General features: G+C 30.1%; 1 protein-coding gene across 1 annotated transcript in view; it reads right to left on the reverse strand.

Annotated features, from left to right (window-relative positions):
* Positions 1-15,838, reverse strand: part of LOC113391110 (zinc finger protein 708-like) — a 62,245-nt gene extending 46,407 nt beyond the window's left edge. Inside the window, exon 1 of the mRNA XM_026627076.1 lies at positions 14,876-15,838. Within this exon, the coding sequence (XP_026482861.1) occupies positions 14,876-15,838 (963 nt within the window). The remainder of the gene's footprint in view (positions 1-14,875) is intronic.
* Positions 15,839-21,573: the final 5,735 nt, after the last annotated feature.

The raw sequence follows: 21,573 nt of genomic DNA on the forward strand, positions 1-21,573 counted from the left end.
ATATTGGCTATGTGCGAAGGCATGGAGGGGAAGTCAACATCGACCGAAGCGTTCGTAGGCTAACTTGGAGCACTAAAGGGGCTATTATAAACAAAATTTTAAACAAAAACACATAAAATATTTATTATTTCAAATTTAAATAAGATATTAAAAATGAACCACCATGTCTGTTGTGTAGTGGGTTGTAGAAATACCAGCAGAAAAGTGACTGCAAATTCTATACATTTTCTACAGCTAAGTGGAAAGAAAATCAACGGGAAAAGTGGATCGCAGCGGTTAGAAGAATAAAGTAAGTATCATAACCTTATTGTTATAAAAATACAATTTGGAGTATATGAATAGTTGTAAAATTGTTATGTTTAGAAAAAGAAAATATAAGTCAATAAATTGTTGTATTATCAAAATTTAATGCTTACTAAAAAATGTTTTGTAAAACAATGTAATTAATACAAGCCTGAAATAATGAAAAATACATATTTATATATTGTATATTGATTATGTATAACTATTATCTATATATTAATTACATTTTATTATATAATAATTGTAATTTTATGATTAAAAGAAAAACTAGCTGTAAGTGGAATTCTGTCTTGAGGCAATTATGGCATCGTGCCTTAAGGCAAATTGCTGGAACTTCCCGTACCGTAACGAAATGTTCGTGGAATACTGAATGTTTTCAAATAGATTATTCTAAGTATTGTAACATTGTCTATATTTATAAGAATTATATAAACTGTATTGCAGAGTTGAAATTATTTGTAAGTATATTAGAACTATAGTCAGAATTAAACATAAAATCTGAAATATTTTCGATATATAAAAAACTAAAAAAAAAAAAAAAAAAAAAATTGGAACAAAATTTTTTTTTTCCAAAATCAATTATTTTGTTAAGACAAGCAGAAAGTTCTTTGAATCATTTAAATCGGACGCTTAGTTCTCTCAAAAATTGTCATTTTTTACATATTTAGCTTCGTATCTTCAAAATTGCTGGGCCTGCCTTTGCCAAAAACTAATAAACACTTCTCCCAATCATTACTAATTGAATGTTTTTTAGATCATTCAAATCGGATACTCCGTTCTCTCAAAAATTCGATTTCTATTTCTGCACTCTTTGCTCCGTATCTCCGAAACGGCTGGACCTGCCTTTGCCAAAAACTAATCAGCTCTTTTCCCTATCAATAGGAATCGAATGTTTTTTGAACCATTGAAATCGGTTGATCCGTACGCCGAAAACGTGGGCGAAAATTTGTATCCATACATACATACACACACACACACACACACACACATTTTTCTGAGGTATGCCAAAACGTTCAGAAACCTTCAAAACGTCGAGAAATGTAAAAATTTTCAATTCCGATTTTCGGCCCATTACAATAACTTACCCTACGGGAAGTTAATAAAAGTTATCACATAGCGAAAAAATGTTTATTTTGCAAACAGTTTAATTAATACAATGCTGAAATAATGCGAAATATATATTTGTAGTGTTGATGGATTACCGTGGGTTCCCAAGCCCTATGATCGCATTTGCAGTGAATCGGTCGAGGTATTGAGTCCTACCTACTTGTCAACTTGGTCTTGTCTTATAATAATGTCTAAATTATGTCTTTATAATAGTGTCTAAGTCTTTAGTTGACCAAAAAAATGAGTAAATTAATTTATTATTTACTTATTCTATTGATAATACTATTTATCATTATTATATTGTTTTATTAAGAACTATTCCGAGATTATGACATAGGCTTTGAGGCACTTAACCTTAAAATTATTTACTGCATTTCTTTATTTAATTAATCATTATACTTAACTATGTTTTAAGTACGTTGAAGTAAATTTAATAATTTCAATAAACATTCAGCGTTCACATTATTGCTGTATCTTGTTTATTATTATTTATAACAATTATTTAATATCTTTTTTCTTTAACAAACATGTAAAACCCATGAAAACCACACACTGATAGCCCCAATTAGTTCATAATTATTACGGCGCTGCATGGGCGTTGCAGTCACGCTCGGAGCGAATATAGAAGAAGAAGATAATTGGCCCCTACCAGATACTGGATCAAGGGGGCTCCAAAAAATAAAAATATCGCGAATCTACTACACTCTTGTATACTTAAACGTGCACCATATCGTATACATACAACAGTCGGACAGTACAACAAAGCGCGCGCTATCAGAACAATTGTTACACGACAAGTTATTAAATTCTGGATCCATCCTGGTGTACGGGTTAAGACGATTTATCGGAACCTCCGGTGTAACTAATATAAATTTGTCGAATAAAACATCAATACTAACTTCACAAAAGTCTTAAAAATTGATAATAAATTAACATTATGTTTACAATAAATTTTAAAAAGCATTAAGATTCTAGTAATGTTATTAATTTGTTAGAATACAAATGTAACGTACATTTGTAACGTGGTTCTATACAAATCAGAGACACGGATTCTGAGAAAGGTTTCTGAACATTTTGAAATACCTCAGAAAAAATGGTTTTATGTGTGTGTATGTATGTATGGATACAATTGTTTGTCCACGTTTTCTAGCGCACGGATCAACCGATTTGAATGGTTAAAAAGAACATTCGATTCCTATTGATACCGAAATGTGCTGATTAGTTTTTGGCAAAGGCAGGTCCAGCCGTTTCGGAGATACGGAGCAATGAATTCAGAAAATAGAAATCGAGTTTTGAGAGATTGGAGCATCGGATTTGAATGATCCAAAATGCATTCAATTCGTAATGACGAGGAGAAGTCATGATTAGTTTTTGGCAAAGGCAGGTCCAGCGGTTTCGTAGATACAGAGCTAAATGTGCAAAAATGGCAGTTTGAGAGAACTAAGGGTCCGATTTGAATAAACTTTCCGCTTGTTTTAACAAAATAATTGCTTTTGAAAAAAAAAATCTCATTTCTTTTTCAAAAATTTTTTTTCAAGAATTTTGTTTTTATATATGTCTGGAAAATAATTCAGATTGTAATTGTAATTCTGACTTAAATTCTAATATACTTTAAACAAATATTTTCAACTTTGCAACTCAGTTTATATAATTCTTATAAATATTAGACAATATTACGATATTTATAATAATCTATTCGAAAATATTTAATATTCCTCGAACTTTTCGTTACGGTACGGGAAGTTTCAGCAATTTGCCTTAAGGCACGATGTCATACACACCACTAGTTTTTTAAGAGATTAATCTACTTTAGAATATAACTAGTATGCGATTACCCTTAGAATTTAAAAAGTTGCTAAATTTGAATTCTGTCAAATTTAGTTTAAATTGAAACCGCTGAACCTGCCTTTGCCAAAAACTAATCACCACTTCTCCCCATCATTACGAAATGAATGTTTTTTAGATCATTCAAATCGGATGATCCGTTCTTTTAAAAACTCGATTTCTATTTTCTGCAATTTTTGCTACGGATCTCCGATACGGCTGGATCTGTCTTTGCCAAAAACTAATCATTCTCCCATCTCCCTATCAATAAGAATCGAATGCTCTTTGAACCATTCAAATCGGTTCATCTGTGCGCCCGAAAACGTGAACAAAAAATTGTATCCACACAAAGCACATACACACATACATCAATTTATACTAAGGTATGCCAAAATGTTCAGAGACCTCTGAAACCTAAAAATATGCAAAAAAAATATTTTCGAATTTAGGACGATTAGTATTATTTACCCTACGGGAAGTTAATAAATCTTTATTTATAAGTCCAAAAAAACTTTAAATGTTTTAACTATTCGAACACAACTCAATTGCAGGCAAAAATCATAATTTCTCATCCTCATAACAGCCTAAAATAAAAGCATAATTCTAAATCAATAATAATTATAATTATTTATTATGTAAGCAAACAATTTGTAAATGTGAAATCAAATCTAAAACATATATAGAATTATCATATTCAATTCAATCGATAATTATAATCATTAGAGTTTAATTTTGATTACACAATGAATATCACATTTGTCAACGACTAGATTCTTATACATGCTTACATTTGCCAGGCTTGCAAATGTAAGCCTTGACTGAAAAATTTAAACCAAACAAACACCTTATTGAAAACCATTTGTGTTACAAATCATTAAATACAAAAAACCAATAAAAATACAAAATTTGTTCAATAATGCTCCTTGAGTAAAAGCCATAATAATTGTAATCATTACGAATCCGATTAATGTTTTTAAATTATCATTCTAAGAGCATTCCTGATATCAAGTCCAAGAAGGATGAATATATTCAATTCAATTGATTATTAGAATCATCATAATTAAATTTTTATTGCTCGATGACCATTACATTTGTCACCGACTAGGTTCATGGTCAGATCGAGAAGGTCAGTTAAGCTACAAATGTATATTTTGAGATGAAAATACTATAAATTGATATAAACACTTTGTGTACAACAAACTTTAAAAGAACAATCCTGAATTACGGTAATTAGAATTATCATAGTTCAATTCTTATTGCTCGATGACCATTACACATTTGTAACTGACAAGTTTCATGCACAGATCGAGAAGATCATTCATTTAAGCTTCAAATGTGTTTTGAGATCAAAATGAAATAAATTAAAACAAACATCATATCAACAAATCACTTCGAAGTAATAATCCTAAATTAAGGTAATTATAATAAGAATCATCATAGTTCCAATTTATTGCTCGATGAATATTACATTTGTCACCAACTAAGTTCTTGCACCATCGAAAATCCAGTCTGTTAATTTAGTTGCAAATGTAAGTTTTGAGTTGAAAACATAAACTAAAGCAAACACTTAATCGAGGACAATTTGTGTTACAAATCATTATGGAACAGTGGAATAAATATATCCAACTCAATTGATCATTACAATGATTATAGTTCAATTATCATTGCTCGATGATTAATACTTTTGCCATCAACAAGGTGCTTGTACAGATCGAGAAGTCATTCAGTCTTGTTAGTTAAAAATAAGTCTTGAAGTAAAGGAATAAACTAAAATAAAACATTAATCTAGAACAATTTGCTCTGAAAAAACAATTGAGAGACAAATTTCCAAAATCTCACCCTTCAGTCATGCCATCGAAAGATGATCATAAGTTTATACGTAAGTCATTCATTCTAGTTACAAAAGTAAGTCTCGAGGTGAATATACAAACTAAAATAAAACATTAATCTAGAACAATTTGTTCTTCAAAAAAACAATTGAGAGAAAAATTTCCATAATCAAACCCTTCAGACATGCCTCATCGTGAGATGATCATAAGTTTATACGTAAGTCATTGTCTAGTTACAAAAGTAAGTCTCGAGGTAAATATATAAACTAAAATAAAACATTGATCTAGAACAATTTGTTCTAAAAAAACAATTGAGAGACAAATTTCCAAAATCTCACCCTTCAGACATGCCATCGTTAAGATGATCTTAAGTTATACATAAGATAATCAGGAGTAGTTAAACAAGTATTTTAGTACAAAAGTAAATCTCAAGTATAATCATGACAAAACAATGTGTTGTAATAAAATAATTATTTAAAATTTAAACTTCATAATTTACTTACCACAAGTCCACAAAAAACAAAATGGCGTTGGCAAATTGCATTGTCACCCAAGAGGGCTCTTCGTAATCTTTCTTTAGTGGTTTCCAGACTTTTTGGGAAAATGCAAACCCAAATGCATTCCCAATTACCCATTATCAATTTGTGATGTAATAATAAACCTAATTCAATATTTAACTTGTATTTGCACTGTCACAAAATGTCAAAATCACTAACTAGGATTTATAGTTCTTGTCAAGTTAGGTTAGTGTACAATTTTGAATTAAACTGTCACTACACAATTTGCACAATATTTAAATAAAGTACTTTTTTAACAATAGAGTTTATATTTACAAAACGTTTATATTACTATTAATCCATTTTATATAAAGATATAAAATACATGTGACATAATACACAAATAAGCACGTGTGACATATTAAATAATTGAAATTATGACAAAGTAATTCTTTATCGTGAAGTTAGTTAGTTAACCATAAGGGTGTAACCAGATCGTTAACAATGGCGGTCGTTATGACAATCAAATATTTAAACTAGTTGGTATTGGTATTTTGCCTTGAGGCAAGTTACATGAACTTCCCGATATGTGTAATTAATCGACTTAATCAATAAATGAGTGACTAAAAGTATTCCGAGTGAATTTATTACACATAATTAAAAACGAACAAGTATTTTCTAAAAGCAAATTTTCAAAAATCAATAATTTTTATAATTGAACCAGTTTCCGTAGGACTTTAATGGTTTAGTTTTTAGTATGTTCATTAAGGCCAAGTACTCTATTCATTTCCTTATCTATGACTCTATTATAATACTATGGAAATCGTCTAATTCAGTCTAATTTTAATTTTAACAAACGTAAAAAAACTACTCATTTTCTCAAACCTTGGTTAATTTTTAAAATTAAACTACTTGTCGTAAAGCCGTAATATTTCAATAAGTTCTATAAGACCATGATATATATCGCCAAAAAAAAAGTTTCATAGAAATCGGCTTAAGTTTTTTTTTCAACAGTTAATTACAAGGAAGCGACTCGGTAGAGTTTCACCTAAATCTGATCCCAACTAATATCATTCCCAACTAATATCTTTCGAACAGTTTTTGATTTTTTAAAATTTCGGTAGTTTGAGCTTAAATGTGGACGAAAAGTTTAACACTGCACTTTTTTTTCAAATTACAAAGAAACGGCTCGGCAGATCGTCGCACAAAACTGACAAACGATAGTCCTCATTGTGATTCATCAGAAAAATTTTCACTTTTCTGCTATTTACAAAGAAACGGCTTGGCTGATCGTCGCGCAAAGTTGATAAACACTAGTCCTTATCGAGATCATCAAATGGCTTTTAATTTCTGAAACCGGTTCAGGCGTTTTTGAGAAAACGTCGATCAAAGGTCTAATTTTAACAAATACTAATTTGTAATGTTAAACGAGTTGTCGTAGGGCCGTAATATCTTAGTATGATCTATAAAACTGTGATAGGGCCGTAATATTTTAGTATGATCTACGATATATGCTCGTATACGATCTCGTATAAGATAGAAAAATAATAATAAAAATCGTCGAAAAATATTTTTTAACACTTCATTACGAGAAAACGACCCGGCCGCATCTTTACCAAAAACTAAACGAAAAAAACGTCGGAAAGTCCAAAATCGGCTCACACACACACATACTTCCAAATTTGCTCTCATTCAATTCAGAATGGCTTGAAACGTCGAGAAAACATAAAATTAGCCAATCGGATTTTTTTATGAAAACATAAAATTCTCCTTCGGGAAGTTAATAAATAGGACTTCCATGGCAAAGCCCAAGAAGTCGACGACACAAAAAAGTTTAGAAATCTTATGGTTTAAGCTTTAGACCAAAAACTATCACCATTAAAAGCTTTATTAAAAACGTATAAAAATTCAGCATAGCAAATTTTATTTGGTATTAGTCAGCTCAATTTGCAATTTCTTACGTAAACGTAGACAAAATATTTTGCCAAGAAGCTCGGCCGATCGTCCCGAAAAGATAAACAATGCGAATGCTTTTCTAGTTTCATCGAATGCGTTTTAAAATTTTGAAATAGTTTGAAATAGTTACTTTTTGAGAAAACGTCGAGAAAATGTCAAATTTTATCACACGCTGCTCATTTTTTTTTCAAATTCTGATGGATTTCTTGACAAAATTTAACGAAAATTGATGTAGGTATCGCAGAATTATTCTGAAGATCATGATGTCTATCGAAAAAAACGCAAAAATCATTGAATTATTTTTTTATCAATTACATACGAAAAAACGGTTCGGCCGATCTCTACCAAAAATCCCAACTATTAATTTTCGAAAAGTTTTTATTGTGGGCTGACACGTGATTTTTTTCACATTTTTATCCTAATTATAAAAAAACGGCTCCGCCGGTCGTCGCGCAAGACTAATAATTGTTAAACCTTATCAAGTTACATAGATTGCTTTTAAATTTTTGAAATCGAATCAGCAATTTTTGAAAAAAAAACGACAAAAGGTCAAAAATCGGCTCACATGCACACATGCTTTTTCCAAATTTAGTTTCCTTATCTCTACTTTACATACTTTTTCCAAATTTGGTCGCATTCGATTCAGAATAACTAGAAACGTCGAGAAAATATAAAATTAGCAAATCAAATTTTCTGGAAAAAACAAACTTTTTCTTCGGGGAGCTAAAATTAATATAAATATAATTGTGAATATAAAATATAAGCAACATTCATGCTAATCATTTAAGATTTGTAAGTAATTTAAATAAAAAATGCACATTCAGTACAGCTATATTGAAATTCTTTGTTTAATTATGATGTTAAAGTATACCGAGTTGCTTCAAGGATTTGTGTTTATTGTGTTGTTAGAAAATAAATATTCCTAACCATTAAACGGCAAAACGGCTTCTTTATAATAAATCTAACAACGACAACTACCTCCTTTAATGTTTACATCCAGATATATTTGTATCGTATTTATTTATTTATTTATTTATAGAAGAATCCATTAGTTTCGTTTACTTATGATAAGTGTGGCGCTTGCCGGTGCCCCTTGTGAACGATACGCGAACTAAATTGTGGACCTCTTTCGGGAAAACGGTGAAGCTCGAGGTGTTCCTTGAGAAGGTCCACAATAGGAAAAGAACTAGTGGTACATGGCATCGTGCTTTAAGGCATATTGCTCGAACTTTCAGTACCAAAAATTGAAATTTATCAAAAAGCTTTAAATGAAGCTTTTGAGAACTGAAATCTTAATCAATAATAAATCGTTGAGAGTTTTGAAAAAAAAACTTTTTTGAAAAATTTGTTTTATTTTGTTATACTTTGAAGTTTTATGAAAATTTTTAACTTTTTTCAAAGCAACCGTGCTGCGTAGCATTTTTTTCAAGTTTTCAATTTTTTTTTCAGTTTTCAAACAATTTTAAAGCTTTTCTAAAAGTATTAATTATCGGTATCAGCAATTTGCCTTGAGGCCCGATGCCACGCACCACTAGTTTTTATTATACATTTACATACTTATTTAATTCACCTTTTACTTCAAAACTAATACATCTTTCGAACAGTTGCTGAATTTTTAAATCGGTTCAGCCGTTCTTAGAGAATACGCTTACGCAAAGGTCAGTATGTGGCTCAAATACATACACACAAACTGTTTTCAAATTTCAACGTCAAACGATTCTGAATGACTTGAAACGTCGAAAAAATATAAAATTAGCAAGTCAGATTTTCAGACAAAACATGAACTTTCTCTTCCGGAAGATAAAAAATAACTAGCTGTAAGTGGAATTCTGTCTTAAGGCAATTAAGGCATCGTGCCTTAAGGCAAATTGCTGGAACTTCCCGTACCAAAAATTATTTTTTTTTTCAAAACGATTAACATTTTTGAAAAAAAAAATTACTTTGAAAAAATAAGATTTTTGAGAAACTATAAATTGGACAAAAAATTACTTTTTTTTGAAAAAAATTTTTTTTAAAAAAAAATTTTTTTTTAATTTTTTTTTTTTGTTTTTTTTTTTGAAAATTTTTTTTTTTTATTTTGACATATTGTGGAAGATCTGAACTTTCTTTTCAAAGCAATCGTACTGCTGTAACTGCATAGGGACAAAATATAAAGCGCGTAAGCGCCGCGTCGCTGTCTAACGCATAAGGTACCAATGGTACGGAACCCATAGAAATGTTAACAAATTGTATACTTATTGTTAAAATCTCTATAAAATATCTGATAATTTGATGAGCATATGTCTAATGATCATTTTTGACCGCCAAATGGCTCATTTTTTTACTTTTTCCTCCATATCTCCGAAACTGCTAGACCTACCTTCATGAAAATTTTATCGATTTTTCATCTTGTCAATCAAGTGAAATGTTTTTCGAATTATTCAAATCGGACGCTCCGTTCTCTCAAAAACTGAGTTACCGTTTTCGGCACTTTTTGCCCCGTATCTTCGGAACGGCTAGACCTGCCTTCGCCAAAAACTAATCAGCACGTCTCCTTATCAATACGAATCGAATGTTTTTTGAATTATTCAAATCGGTTGACCCGTGTTCCCAAAATCGTCGACGAAAATTTGTATCCGCACATACATACACACACATACATACATACACACACACACACATACACACACACACACACACACATACATCCATTTTTTCTAAGGTATGCCAAAATGTTCAGAAACCTCTGAAACGTAAAGATATATAAAAATTTTCATTTTCGATTTTTTTGCGATTACTATAACTTACCCTACGGGAAGTTAAATATATTAGTAATAAATAAAATGTAAAATGGTTTAATAAATACGGCAAAACCCCGTTAGGACGATTGTGTTTTGTACAATTTATCGCTTAATACGCTACTATAAGCCAGTCTCTGCACTTTATGATATATTTTTCATATCTCTGAAAATACGCATATTTGGTACGATAATTAGAAATCGTTTTAACGGGGTTTTACTGTAACTAATCGTAAGCAATAATAAATAACTAGTGGTGTATGGCATCGTGCCTTAAGACAAATTGCCGGAACTCCGTACCAAAAACAAAATTTTTAAAAAATGCTCTAACTTTTTTTAAACTTTGAAATAATTTGATTATTGCAAAATTTTAAATCTTTGAAAAAATGACTTTTTTGAAAAAAAAATTTTTTTAATATCTTAAAATATTTAGAAAATTTTATTTTGATAATTTTTGGCCGCAAAACGATACTTTTTTTACTTTTTTCAATAGATCTCTGAAACCGCTGGACCTGCCTTCGCAAATTTAAACGGTGCTTCATTTTGCCGATACAAATAAAATGTTTTTGAATTATTCAAATCGGATGCTCCGTGATAAAGTTAACATAGAAAATAAAGTAACATTAATTTATACCGTGACACGTAGTTCGTGCAGCCCTGCTCTCGGTTCCCATATCTAAATAAATATAAATAAAAAATATGTTTGGAGAAAAAAAATTAATGGATCCGGAGACATGTCTCCTGTTATTTAAACAGAAGGTAGATAATAATTAAACAGAAATGAGGAGAAAAAAAACACTTCAGATACACTTCAGATATATATATATATATATATATATATATATATATATATTTAATGGACACAGGTGGCTCAGCAGATGCTGGGACTTATTTTATCTCTTTGTGCTCCGCAATTAAAAAAATCTAAAAACCATTTATGAACTAGGCGTAAGTGGCATGTTGCCTTAAGGCAAGTTTCGTAAACTTCCAGATACGTGTAAATAACCGAAAACGTAAACAAAAATTAGATTTAGTTATTTAAATAAAATGTTCAACTGTTTATTTTGAATATATATCGCTTTCATAATTGATATTTTTGAAACATACTTATAATATCTGTAATTGTATGTAATAAATCAATTTATTTAACACATTTTATTTCATACCTTTTATGTTTATTTAAGTGTAGACGTCAACTGTAATCAGTAGCTACCAACGAAACGCCATATAACGTACGTATGCCTTAGCATAGATTCTGATTCGATTCACCTAAGCGCATGGCTAAATTCTAAACTTTGATGATTTTTTATAATTCAGCCACTTATCGTATGCCTATAATATTTTAATATGTTATTTTAGACCATAAAATCTATCGTTGTACGAAGCTTCATCAAAATCGTCAAAAAAAATTCCAACATTTAGTTACAAAGATAAAAACTTGGTTGATCTTTATCAAAAACTAATCAGCACTATTCTCAACTGATAATGATGATAATAAATAATAAATGATAGTCTGTCCGAAGGCAGGTCCATGGCTTGAGAGCCACGACAAATAAATGATTCCTTTGTCCTTCCTCGTCTATCATTCCCATTACCATGGTGTGCACTATTCCCTCCCCCTTCTTTACATACTTTGTTTTTATGTATTTTCCTTTCCGAACTACTGCTTCCATGCTTCCTGATCCTGCGCTTCGGCATTCAGTTCCCTGTATTTTCGCGTAAGTCGTCAATCGTCTCAACTGATATGATCCAAAAATTTCAAAATCGGTCCAGGATGTTTGGCTAAAACAAGTACTATAAATTTTGCATTTTCTGCTGTTTATGAAAAAACGACTTGGCCGATCGTCGTGCAAAACAAATCAACGCTGGCCTTTATCGAGTTACATCGAATGGTTTTTAAATTTTTCAAATCGGTTCAGGCATTTTTTTATTTCATTTCGATTCGAGAAAAGGTCAAACGTCGGTTCCCATACTTTTCATTCATTTTCCAAATCTGGTCTCAATCGATTCAGAATAACTATAACGTTGAGACAACCTAAAATTAGCAAATTAGATTTTCTGACAAAACTAGTGGTGCATGGCATCGTGCCTTTAGGCAAATTGCTGGAACTTCCCGTACTGAAAACTAAATAAAATAAAAAACTTTAAAATTCCTTTAAAACTTTGAAAAATTCGATTTATGAAAAAAATTGACTTCTGAAAAAAAATTTGTTTGTATTTTGAATATTTTAAAAATGTTGATCATTTTTTAAAGCAATCACGCTGCATAGCTGATTTAAAGTCAAAAAATCGAAGCGCGTAAGCGCCGCGTGGTAGGTTGACGTGTAAACATTGGTACGGAACCCATATAAATGTACACAAAATTTATACCTATTATTATAATCTTTATAAAATATCTGACAATATGATGTGCATAAATGCACAATGAACATATATGTCTAACGATCATTTTTGAACCCCAAATGGCATAATTTTTTACTTTTTTTGATTGGATCCACAAAAATTTCACCAGCTGTTCATTTCGTAAATACAAGTAAAATGTCTTTTGAATTATTTAAATCGCAAGTTCCGTTATCTCAAAAACTGACATACCATTTTTGATACTTTTTGCCCGTATCTCCGAACGCCTAGACCTACCTGTGCAAAAAACTAATCAGCACATCTCCTTATCATTACAAACCTAATATTTTTTTTAATTATTCAAATCGGTTGATCCGTGTTCGCAAAACTCGTCGACGAAAAATTGTATCCGCACACACACATACACACACACAAATACATCCATTTTTTCTAATGTATTCCAAAATGTTCAGAAACCTCTGAAACGTAAAGATATATAAAAATTTTCATTTTCGATTTTTGAACAATTACTATAACTTAACTTACTATAGCCAAAAAATAGTCACATTTTTACCAAAGCTCTAGTTTGCACTTTCAAGTTCAATTTTCAAACAACACAAGTTAATTTTGTTCTCATTATTTTTTTTATGACAATTCTGATAAATAATATTACCTCATTTCGGCTTGACGTTAAGTGCTGGGACACCTTGATTTATAATTATATAAATCTAGTCACATTTTTTACCAAAGCTCTAGATAAAACTCGTAATTTTAAAACTACGAGTTAATTAACTTAACGAAGAAGAAGTTTATATTTTCATAAAAAAATCCGATTTGCTATTTTATGTTTTCTCGACGTTTCAAGCCATTCTGAATCGAATGAGGCTAAATTTGGAAAAAGTATGTGCGTGTGTGTGTGAACAGATTTTTTGCCATAAATCGACGTTTTCTCAAAAACGGCTTTTTTAAAAAATTTAAAAGCCATTCGATGTATCTCGATGAGGATTATTGTTTGTCAGTTTCGTGCGACGATCGGCCAAACCGTTTCTTTATAAATAGCAGAAAAGTGAAAAATTTTTCGTTCATGTTTTAGCCCGCAATTCTGAATCGATTCTGAAAATTCGAAAGATATTGGTTGGGACCGTTTTCTTGTAATAAAGTGTTGAAAATTTTTTTTTCGACGATATTGTTATTTTTTGACGGTAGATACCATAGTCTTTATAGATCATATTAAAATAATACGGTCCAGGGTCCAACGACAAGTCAAAGTTTGAAAAAATTGGTATAGTTTTTTGGCATTTGTCAAAATTAGATCTCTCATCGGCGTTTGCTCAAAAACGCCTGAACCGATTTCAGAATTTTATAAGCCATTCGATGTATCTCGATGAGGATTAGTGTTTGTCAGTTTTGAGCGACGATCGGCCGAGCCGTTTCTTTGTCATTTGAAAAAAAAACTGTTAAACTTTTCGTCTGATACTGATTAATTTTAGGTGAAAATCTACCGAGCCGTTTTCTTGTACTTAACTGTTAAAAAAGAATTCCAAGTCAATTTTTATGGAACTTTTTTTGGCGATATATATCATAGTCTTATAGAACTTACTGAAATATTAGGCCCTTATGACAAGTAATTTAATTTTGAAAATTTATTAAAGTTTGAGAAAATGAGTAGTTTTTTTGAAAAAGTTAAAATTAAAATTAGACGATTTACTTGGTATAATGATAGAGTACTTGGTCTTGGTGAACCTACTAAACCATTAAAGGCCTATGGAAACTGGTTCAATTATAAAAATTATTCATTTGCAAATACTTGCTTTTAGAAAATACTCCGAGTTAACGTGTTCATTCATTTTCTCTTATGTGTAATAAATCCACTCGAAATACTTTTAATCCTTCATAAATTAATTTATTTTTTAATGATTAAGTGGATTATTTACACATTTCGGGAAGTTCATGTAACTTGCCTCAAGGCTAAATACCAATACTAACTAGTTTTTATAATTCTTTTCAATACAATTCTGAAAAATAATATTACCCTATTTCGGCTTGAGACTGAGTTCTAGAGAACCCTGTAAAATCATAGAAATGTAGTTTACACAAACAATTATATTAATATATCATAAATGAACAAAAACTAGTTAGAAAGAAGGAAAAGTTTATTTTCCCATAAGTTTTGTATTATAATTTTATGTCATAATTACTATACAAGTTATAAATAACTGAGTAATTATTTACTTTCTCTGATATGAATCATTTCATGACGTTTTAATGTATATTTTACCGAGAATGTTTTATCACATAAATTACATTTATAAGGACATTCTTCAGTGTGTGTCATTTTATGCACCCTTAAAGAATCCTGTCTATTAAATACTTTACCGCATATCTCACATTCATGAGATTGTTCACCGTGGATCATTTCATGTTGGTTTAAAGTCCATTTCGTTGTAAAAGTTTTGTTGCAGGTTTCACATTTATAAGGCTTTTCTCCAGAATGGATGGCTTCATGCTGGTTTAATGTCCATTTCGCTGTGAATGCTTTATTGCATATTTTGCATTTATAAGGATATTCTCCGGTGTGGGTCATTTCATGTTGGCTTAAGGTATGTTTTCTGGTAAATGTTTTGTTGCATGTTTCACATTTATAAGAGAGTTGTCCGGTGTGAACATTTTCATGTAGGCTGAGTTTGTATTTGGTTCTGAATGTTTTATTGCATATTGCACATTCATGGGGTCTCTCATCAGTATGGATCATTTCGTGTTGTTTTAATAAAACTGATGTCCTGAATGTTTTATTGCATAATGCGCATTCGTAGGGCCTTTCTTCGGTGTGAACAATTACATGTCGCTTTAGGTATCCTTTAGATTTAAATGCTTTATTGCATATTTCACATTTATATGGACTTTCTTCACTATGGACGACACTATGCCGTTTAAAGATTAGTTTTGATTTAAATGTTTTGTTACATATATCACATTTAAAACTTTCATCTAAATTTGTTAAAACAGTACCTGCATCTTCATCAATTGGTTCTTGTTTTATTTGTTCCTCGATTGTTACCTCAGACTCTAGAAATTGGCATGGAGATGTTTCTTGGTTTTCCGGACATATTTCTGATATAACATAATCATCTAATTCTTGTTTAATTTGAGGATATTCAATAGGTTCAGTTTTAATTGTTATGCTTGAGTTTGTTTCTTCAGACATTTTTAGTTGTAAACAAACTAACAATAGTTTCTAAAAATGCTTTAAAATCTATATTATAAGTATTTAGTTATTATATATATTTATTAGCAAGTTTTAAATGTATTATTAATATGTTTTAATTTATATTTATAATAGTTTTGTTTAAATACAATATAATTTTATTTACCACTTTGACATTTCTAATTCATTTTCTTGACAACATTGAAACATTGCAAAGTTCATGGCAGTTGGCAGTGATCTAGGCATGGACTATGTAGTTTACCTGGATACATACTGTTTTAAGCATAGATAAATAAACATAAATGGATACTGTTTTAAATGCATTTTCAATAAAAAAAGCTTCAAAAAAGATACTAATAAATTTAAAACTAGCGGTGTATGGCATCGTGCCTTAAGACAAACTTCCCGTAATAAAAACTAAAATAATAAAAAAACTTTGCAAAACTTCGAAAAAATTTGATTTTTGAAGAATTTTAATATGTTTGAAAAAAATTGACTTTTTTGTAAAAAATGTAATTTTTTAAAACTAATCGCAAAAAAATCGAACATGGAAATTTTGATATTCAAAAGTTTTTGTTTCAAAAGTTTTAAAACATTTTGGCATACCTTAGAAAAAAATGATGTATGTGTGTGTACGTGTGTGTGTGCGGATACAAATTTTCGTCGACGATTACGGGAACACGGGATTACGGGATTTAAATAATTCAAAAAACGTTCGATTCGTATTGATAAGGAGACGTGCTGATTAGCTTTTGGCAAAGGCAGGTCAAAACGGGACAAAAAGTGCCAAAAACGGTGATTCAGTTTTTAAGAGAACGGAGCGTCCGATTTTGATAATTCATAAAACATTTTACTTGTATTGACAAGATGAACAACTAAATAAATGTCTGGGAAGGCAGGTCCAACGGTTATGGACTCTCAATAAAAATAAGTTACAAAAATGTCAATTGGCGGTCCAAAATGTTTATTGGACATATGTGCATCAAATTATTAGAGATTTTAATAATGTATACACATTTTGTGTAAATTTGTTTGAGTTCCGTGCCAAAATTTTTAATTTCTTGGGAAGTTTCAGCAATTTGCCTTAAGGCACGATGCCGTGCATCCCACTATTCATTTTTTAAATCTTGAAATTTTTTTTAAGCAATCGCGCTGCATAGCTGGTTTGGAGCCAAAGCGCGTAAGCGCCGCGAAGTCGTCTAACGTGCAAACATTTGTACGGAACCCATATAAATGTACTCAAAATTTGTACTTATCATTATAATCTTTATAAAATTATTTTTCACTTTTTTCATTAGATCTCCGGAGCAAACGCTGGACCTGCCTTTACAAAAATTTTGCCAGTTGTTCATTTCGTCAATATAAGTACAATGTTTTTTGAATTATTTAAATCAGACGCTCCGTTATCTCAAAAACTAAAATACTATTTTCGGCACTTTTTGCCCCGTATCTCCGAAACGACTAAACCTGCCTTTGCCAAAACTAATCAGCGCGTCTCCTTATCAGCAGGATTCGATTGCTTTTTAAATAATTTAAATCGGTTGATCCGTGTTTGCAAAATCGTCGACGAAAATTTGTATCCGCACATACACACGCACACACACATCCATTTAAAAAAAAGTATGCCAAAATGCTCAGAAACCTCTGAAACGTAAAAAAATATAAACATTTTCAATTTCTATTTTTTGCGAATACTACGGAAAGTTAAACAAGTCGTGCATGGCTTTGTGCCTTAAGGCAATTTGCAGGAGCTTTTCATACCCTAATTTTGAATTCTTAAAAGGATTAATTTTTTTTTAAGATTTACAAAAATAGGTTTGCATGAGAATTTTAAAATTTCTGTAACATTTTAAAATATTTCTAACATTTTTGATTAGTAAACATTAAAAAAGATTTTTTTTTGAAAACTAATCAGCACGATTCTCAAATGATACCGTTCGAAAGTTTTTAAATTTTCAAAATCAGTTGAGGATTATTTGAAATATTGACGAAAGATTTCGCAATTTTTCAAAATTCTAAAGAACGGGTTTAGACAATCGTCTTGCTAAACAAATAAACGCTAGCTAATGGTTTTCGAAATTCGTTCAACAGTTTTGGAGAAAAATGTCGACGAAAGGTCAAAAATTGACATATACATGCACATCCATACATTTTTCAAATTTCAGGTCAAATGATTCAGAATCACTTGAAACATCGAGAAAACATACAATTAGAAAATCGGATCTTCAAAACACAAAATTAGAAAATTGGCAAAATCATAAACTTAGGGGTCAAATATCAAAACTGAAATAAACCCTAATAATTATTAAAACACATATTCATATAATCTCTTGATTATTTATTTCAAAATAAATTATTGCTTGTGGGTCGATCTAGTGATATCAACATGAAAAAGTTAAACCTCACATATGATTACCAACGTCAGAAAAAGAAAGAAAAAAAAATTTAGGTTAGTCACAAAATGAGGACAAGAGTTTATTATAGGCGACAATTATTATAGACGTAGGTTTATTAAAATTTATTACCTAAATATCCAAATCAGAACGTGATATTGAGCCCAAGGATGAGAAAACTAGTACAAAATAAAACAAATTTGCTAAATTAAATAACCAATTGTGCACTGTGATGCAAGACGGCAATAAAAAATACGTCAATGCAATGACATAAATTTTAATAGTTGAGAAATTTGTTCACGAATGAAAAATGTGTTGTCAATTAAAATTATACCATTATCCACTGCGATGTGATATGGCAATGAACAATCTACCTCTGAAATTGAAATTAATTAAGGTTATGTAAATAATCTGTGAAGTTTAACTTTCATGTGCAACCTATGAAACGACCCCGATATGCACGAAATGAATACACGCTTAAATTTAACTTAATCTTATGTTAAGAGTAATCTTAAGAAGCTAAATTTTAACTTAAGTTAAGCTTAATACTGTCTTAGGTACTTTGTAGATATGGAGAAAAGGATGCTGGGGTGGATTTAAATTACTTGGACTTTAATAATAGTCATGAACTGATAACATATGATTGGTTGTGATGTTACACTTCAAAATCTGATAGAAGAATATACGGGGAAGAAATATTTTTAAGGTTGGCAGATGTTAAAAGCAAAGTTCACAGCATTGGCCAATACCAACGTCTATTAATCACGTGAGCCTTGGGATGGGGGGTTTGTCAAAAAATCACAAAATATCACTCAGGGAGCGGATTGTCTAGCAAGATCCCAGGTAAGGTATTTATTATTTACCTAAATGTTTAAAAAATTTAAATTTTTTTAAAAAATTCAAAAATTTTACGAGGGGAATGGTTAAAAACCTTTAGTAACTACTCACTTGATTACTGAAATAAACAGTATTTTGTTTGTCAAACAGATATCTCTGACAACAGATCAAAATCGTCAATAGATTTATATTTCTATTCGTCGAGTTTGAAATTAAGTTTGTTCGTCAGTAGAGTTCTGTTTTATTTTTCTAGATTGAGTCTGTTCGTCCGTGGACAAGCCCTTAAACTCCTTCGCACGTTAGTACAGTTACACGCGTCTCGGGTCCAGATCTCTTGATCCCTACAGAGTTAAGCTTTAAAAGATTTTTACACAAGATGACAATCAGTTTGCTAGCCAGTAGAGTTCTGTTTTATATTTCTAGATGGAGTCTGTTCGTCCGTGGATAAGCTCCTAAACTCATTTGCACGTTAGTAGAGTTTCAGGCGTCTCTGGTCCAGATCTCTCGATCTGTACAGAGTTACGCTTTGAAAGATTCTTACACAAATTGATAATCAGTTGGTTCACAAGTAGAGTTTTATTTTATTTTTCTAGATTGAGTCTGCTCGTCCGTGGAGTTAACTCAATTTTTTTTATCATGTCGAGATTCAGGTAGTTTGTTAGTAAAGTTTTCTGTTTAGAGTCCATTTCTCCCAATCTTAGTAGAGTTATTGTTGGTCAGTACTAAACATTTGTTCTATTTTTGTCCTCTACTGAATATTTGTTCTGTTTTAAATATTTTTGTGTCCGTGACACATTTATGATCGTGACTTCCGAATTTCCAAGTACTTCAAATCCACATCGACATAAATAAATTTGAGGTTAGATTCTATTTTTGAGGTTAGATTCTTTAAATTAAAGATTGTCAGCAAAATTAATTAAATGCTAATAGGGAAGTGTGTTTACATAATTATATTAATTAATTGCACATTTAGAAAATCAATTGGAAAACTGGTTGTGATGTTTTTGGCACATAAAATGAACTTGCCACCTAAGTGTTGTAAGACTACACTTAATAGCTTTTTATTTACCTAATTGTGAGTGTGTGAAACGAGAACGATTAAATTTTGACTTAGGTTAATAATTTCTTGTAATTTGTTATCGTTGTTGGCAACACTATGTTAGTGGAACTTCGTATTTATAACTTTGTATTTATGATGCGATTTGAAGAGTATTATAAATAAAAAAGTTTTAAAATAAGTATTGTAAAATATTAGAGACCTATGAAATACAATAAATGGTAAAAAAAATCATTGGTTCATTTATAAATAATAAATTAAATTTAAAATAAAATAATAAATGAACAATTCAAATTTTCATAGGCCTATAAAAATCTTAAAAGCGCAAAATTAAATTATAAAAATGATGAAGCAAACAACAATTGTAGCTTATCATAAGCTTATGGAATAATCTGTTTTCAAATCCTATAAAATCTTATTAATTTTAATTAAATAAACTGCGGACAAAAATGTAATAATTTATAACTTGAGTCAAAATTACAACCAACCCGTTTTTCTTGGAATGCATTGATGTGTTGATTAGATACATATTTTTTACATTTATTACATTATCGACTGTACATGCAGCGCCTCTATCAGTAGTAAATAACAAACTTGTTGCTTATCACTTACTTATCATATTTTCAAACCATTTTTTTTTTCAAAAACATTCGCCCAATATGTATGCAATAAGTTGACTTAAATTTATTTTTAGTTCATATTTGTTAAAAACTATTTATTTCAAAAACATTCGACCGATATGTAATAAATATTAAATTGACTCAAATTTATTTTTTGTTCATATTTGCTAAAAAAGCAAGTAAAATAATTTAAATATTAAATAAAATGCTAATATTGAAGTACAATCATAGAAAGTACTAGTACTACTATAGTAGAGCAATGCTACTTTGATTATATTATTAAGCAAGGTCTTAAACCACTAGTATAACTATTAACCTAAGTTATAACCAGATAAACCGGGTAATGAGAGAATAAAAATTTAATTTAACAAATTATTTTTGAAGTAAATGAACTAATAAATGAATACAATATTGAATAAATAAATAATAATGCTATATTGAATAAAAAAAAATGTTTAAATCTCCGTCACATCTATTTGTTCCTCCCGCTCTTTGCCCAACAAGTTTACTAAACCAAACGCTAAAGGCGCTGCAATCGCTACAGTCTCGCAAAAAATTCTTTAATTAATCTAAGTTCTCACATTCTAGGACGAATTCATCTTAAATCTATTAATACTAACATTCTCTTAATATTATCTCTACAGATAACACGTAATGTTTGAAAAATTTCTGTCCAAAAATATTTCTTCAAACTCTGCTTATCTAGTAATTAATCTTTATAATTAATTTAAAATACATTTTAATTAGTCACAAACAGTAAAAAGGAAATAATAATAGTTATAGTAATAATAGCTATTAATTAATTAATTATAATTGTTTGGCTTATAA

This window comes from Ctenocephalides felis, unplaced genomic scaffold, assembly GCF_003426905.1.
Source record: "Ctenocephalides felis isolate EL2017-DRISC unplaced genomic scaffold, ASM342690v1 CF-g0.4_SCAFFOLD_00845, whole genome shotgun sequence".
Classification (NCBI taxonomy): domain Eukaryota; kingdom Metazoa; phylum Arthropoda; class Insecta; order Siphonaptera; family Pulicidae; genus Ctenocephalides; species Ctenocephalides felis.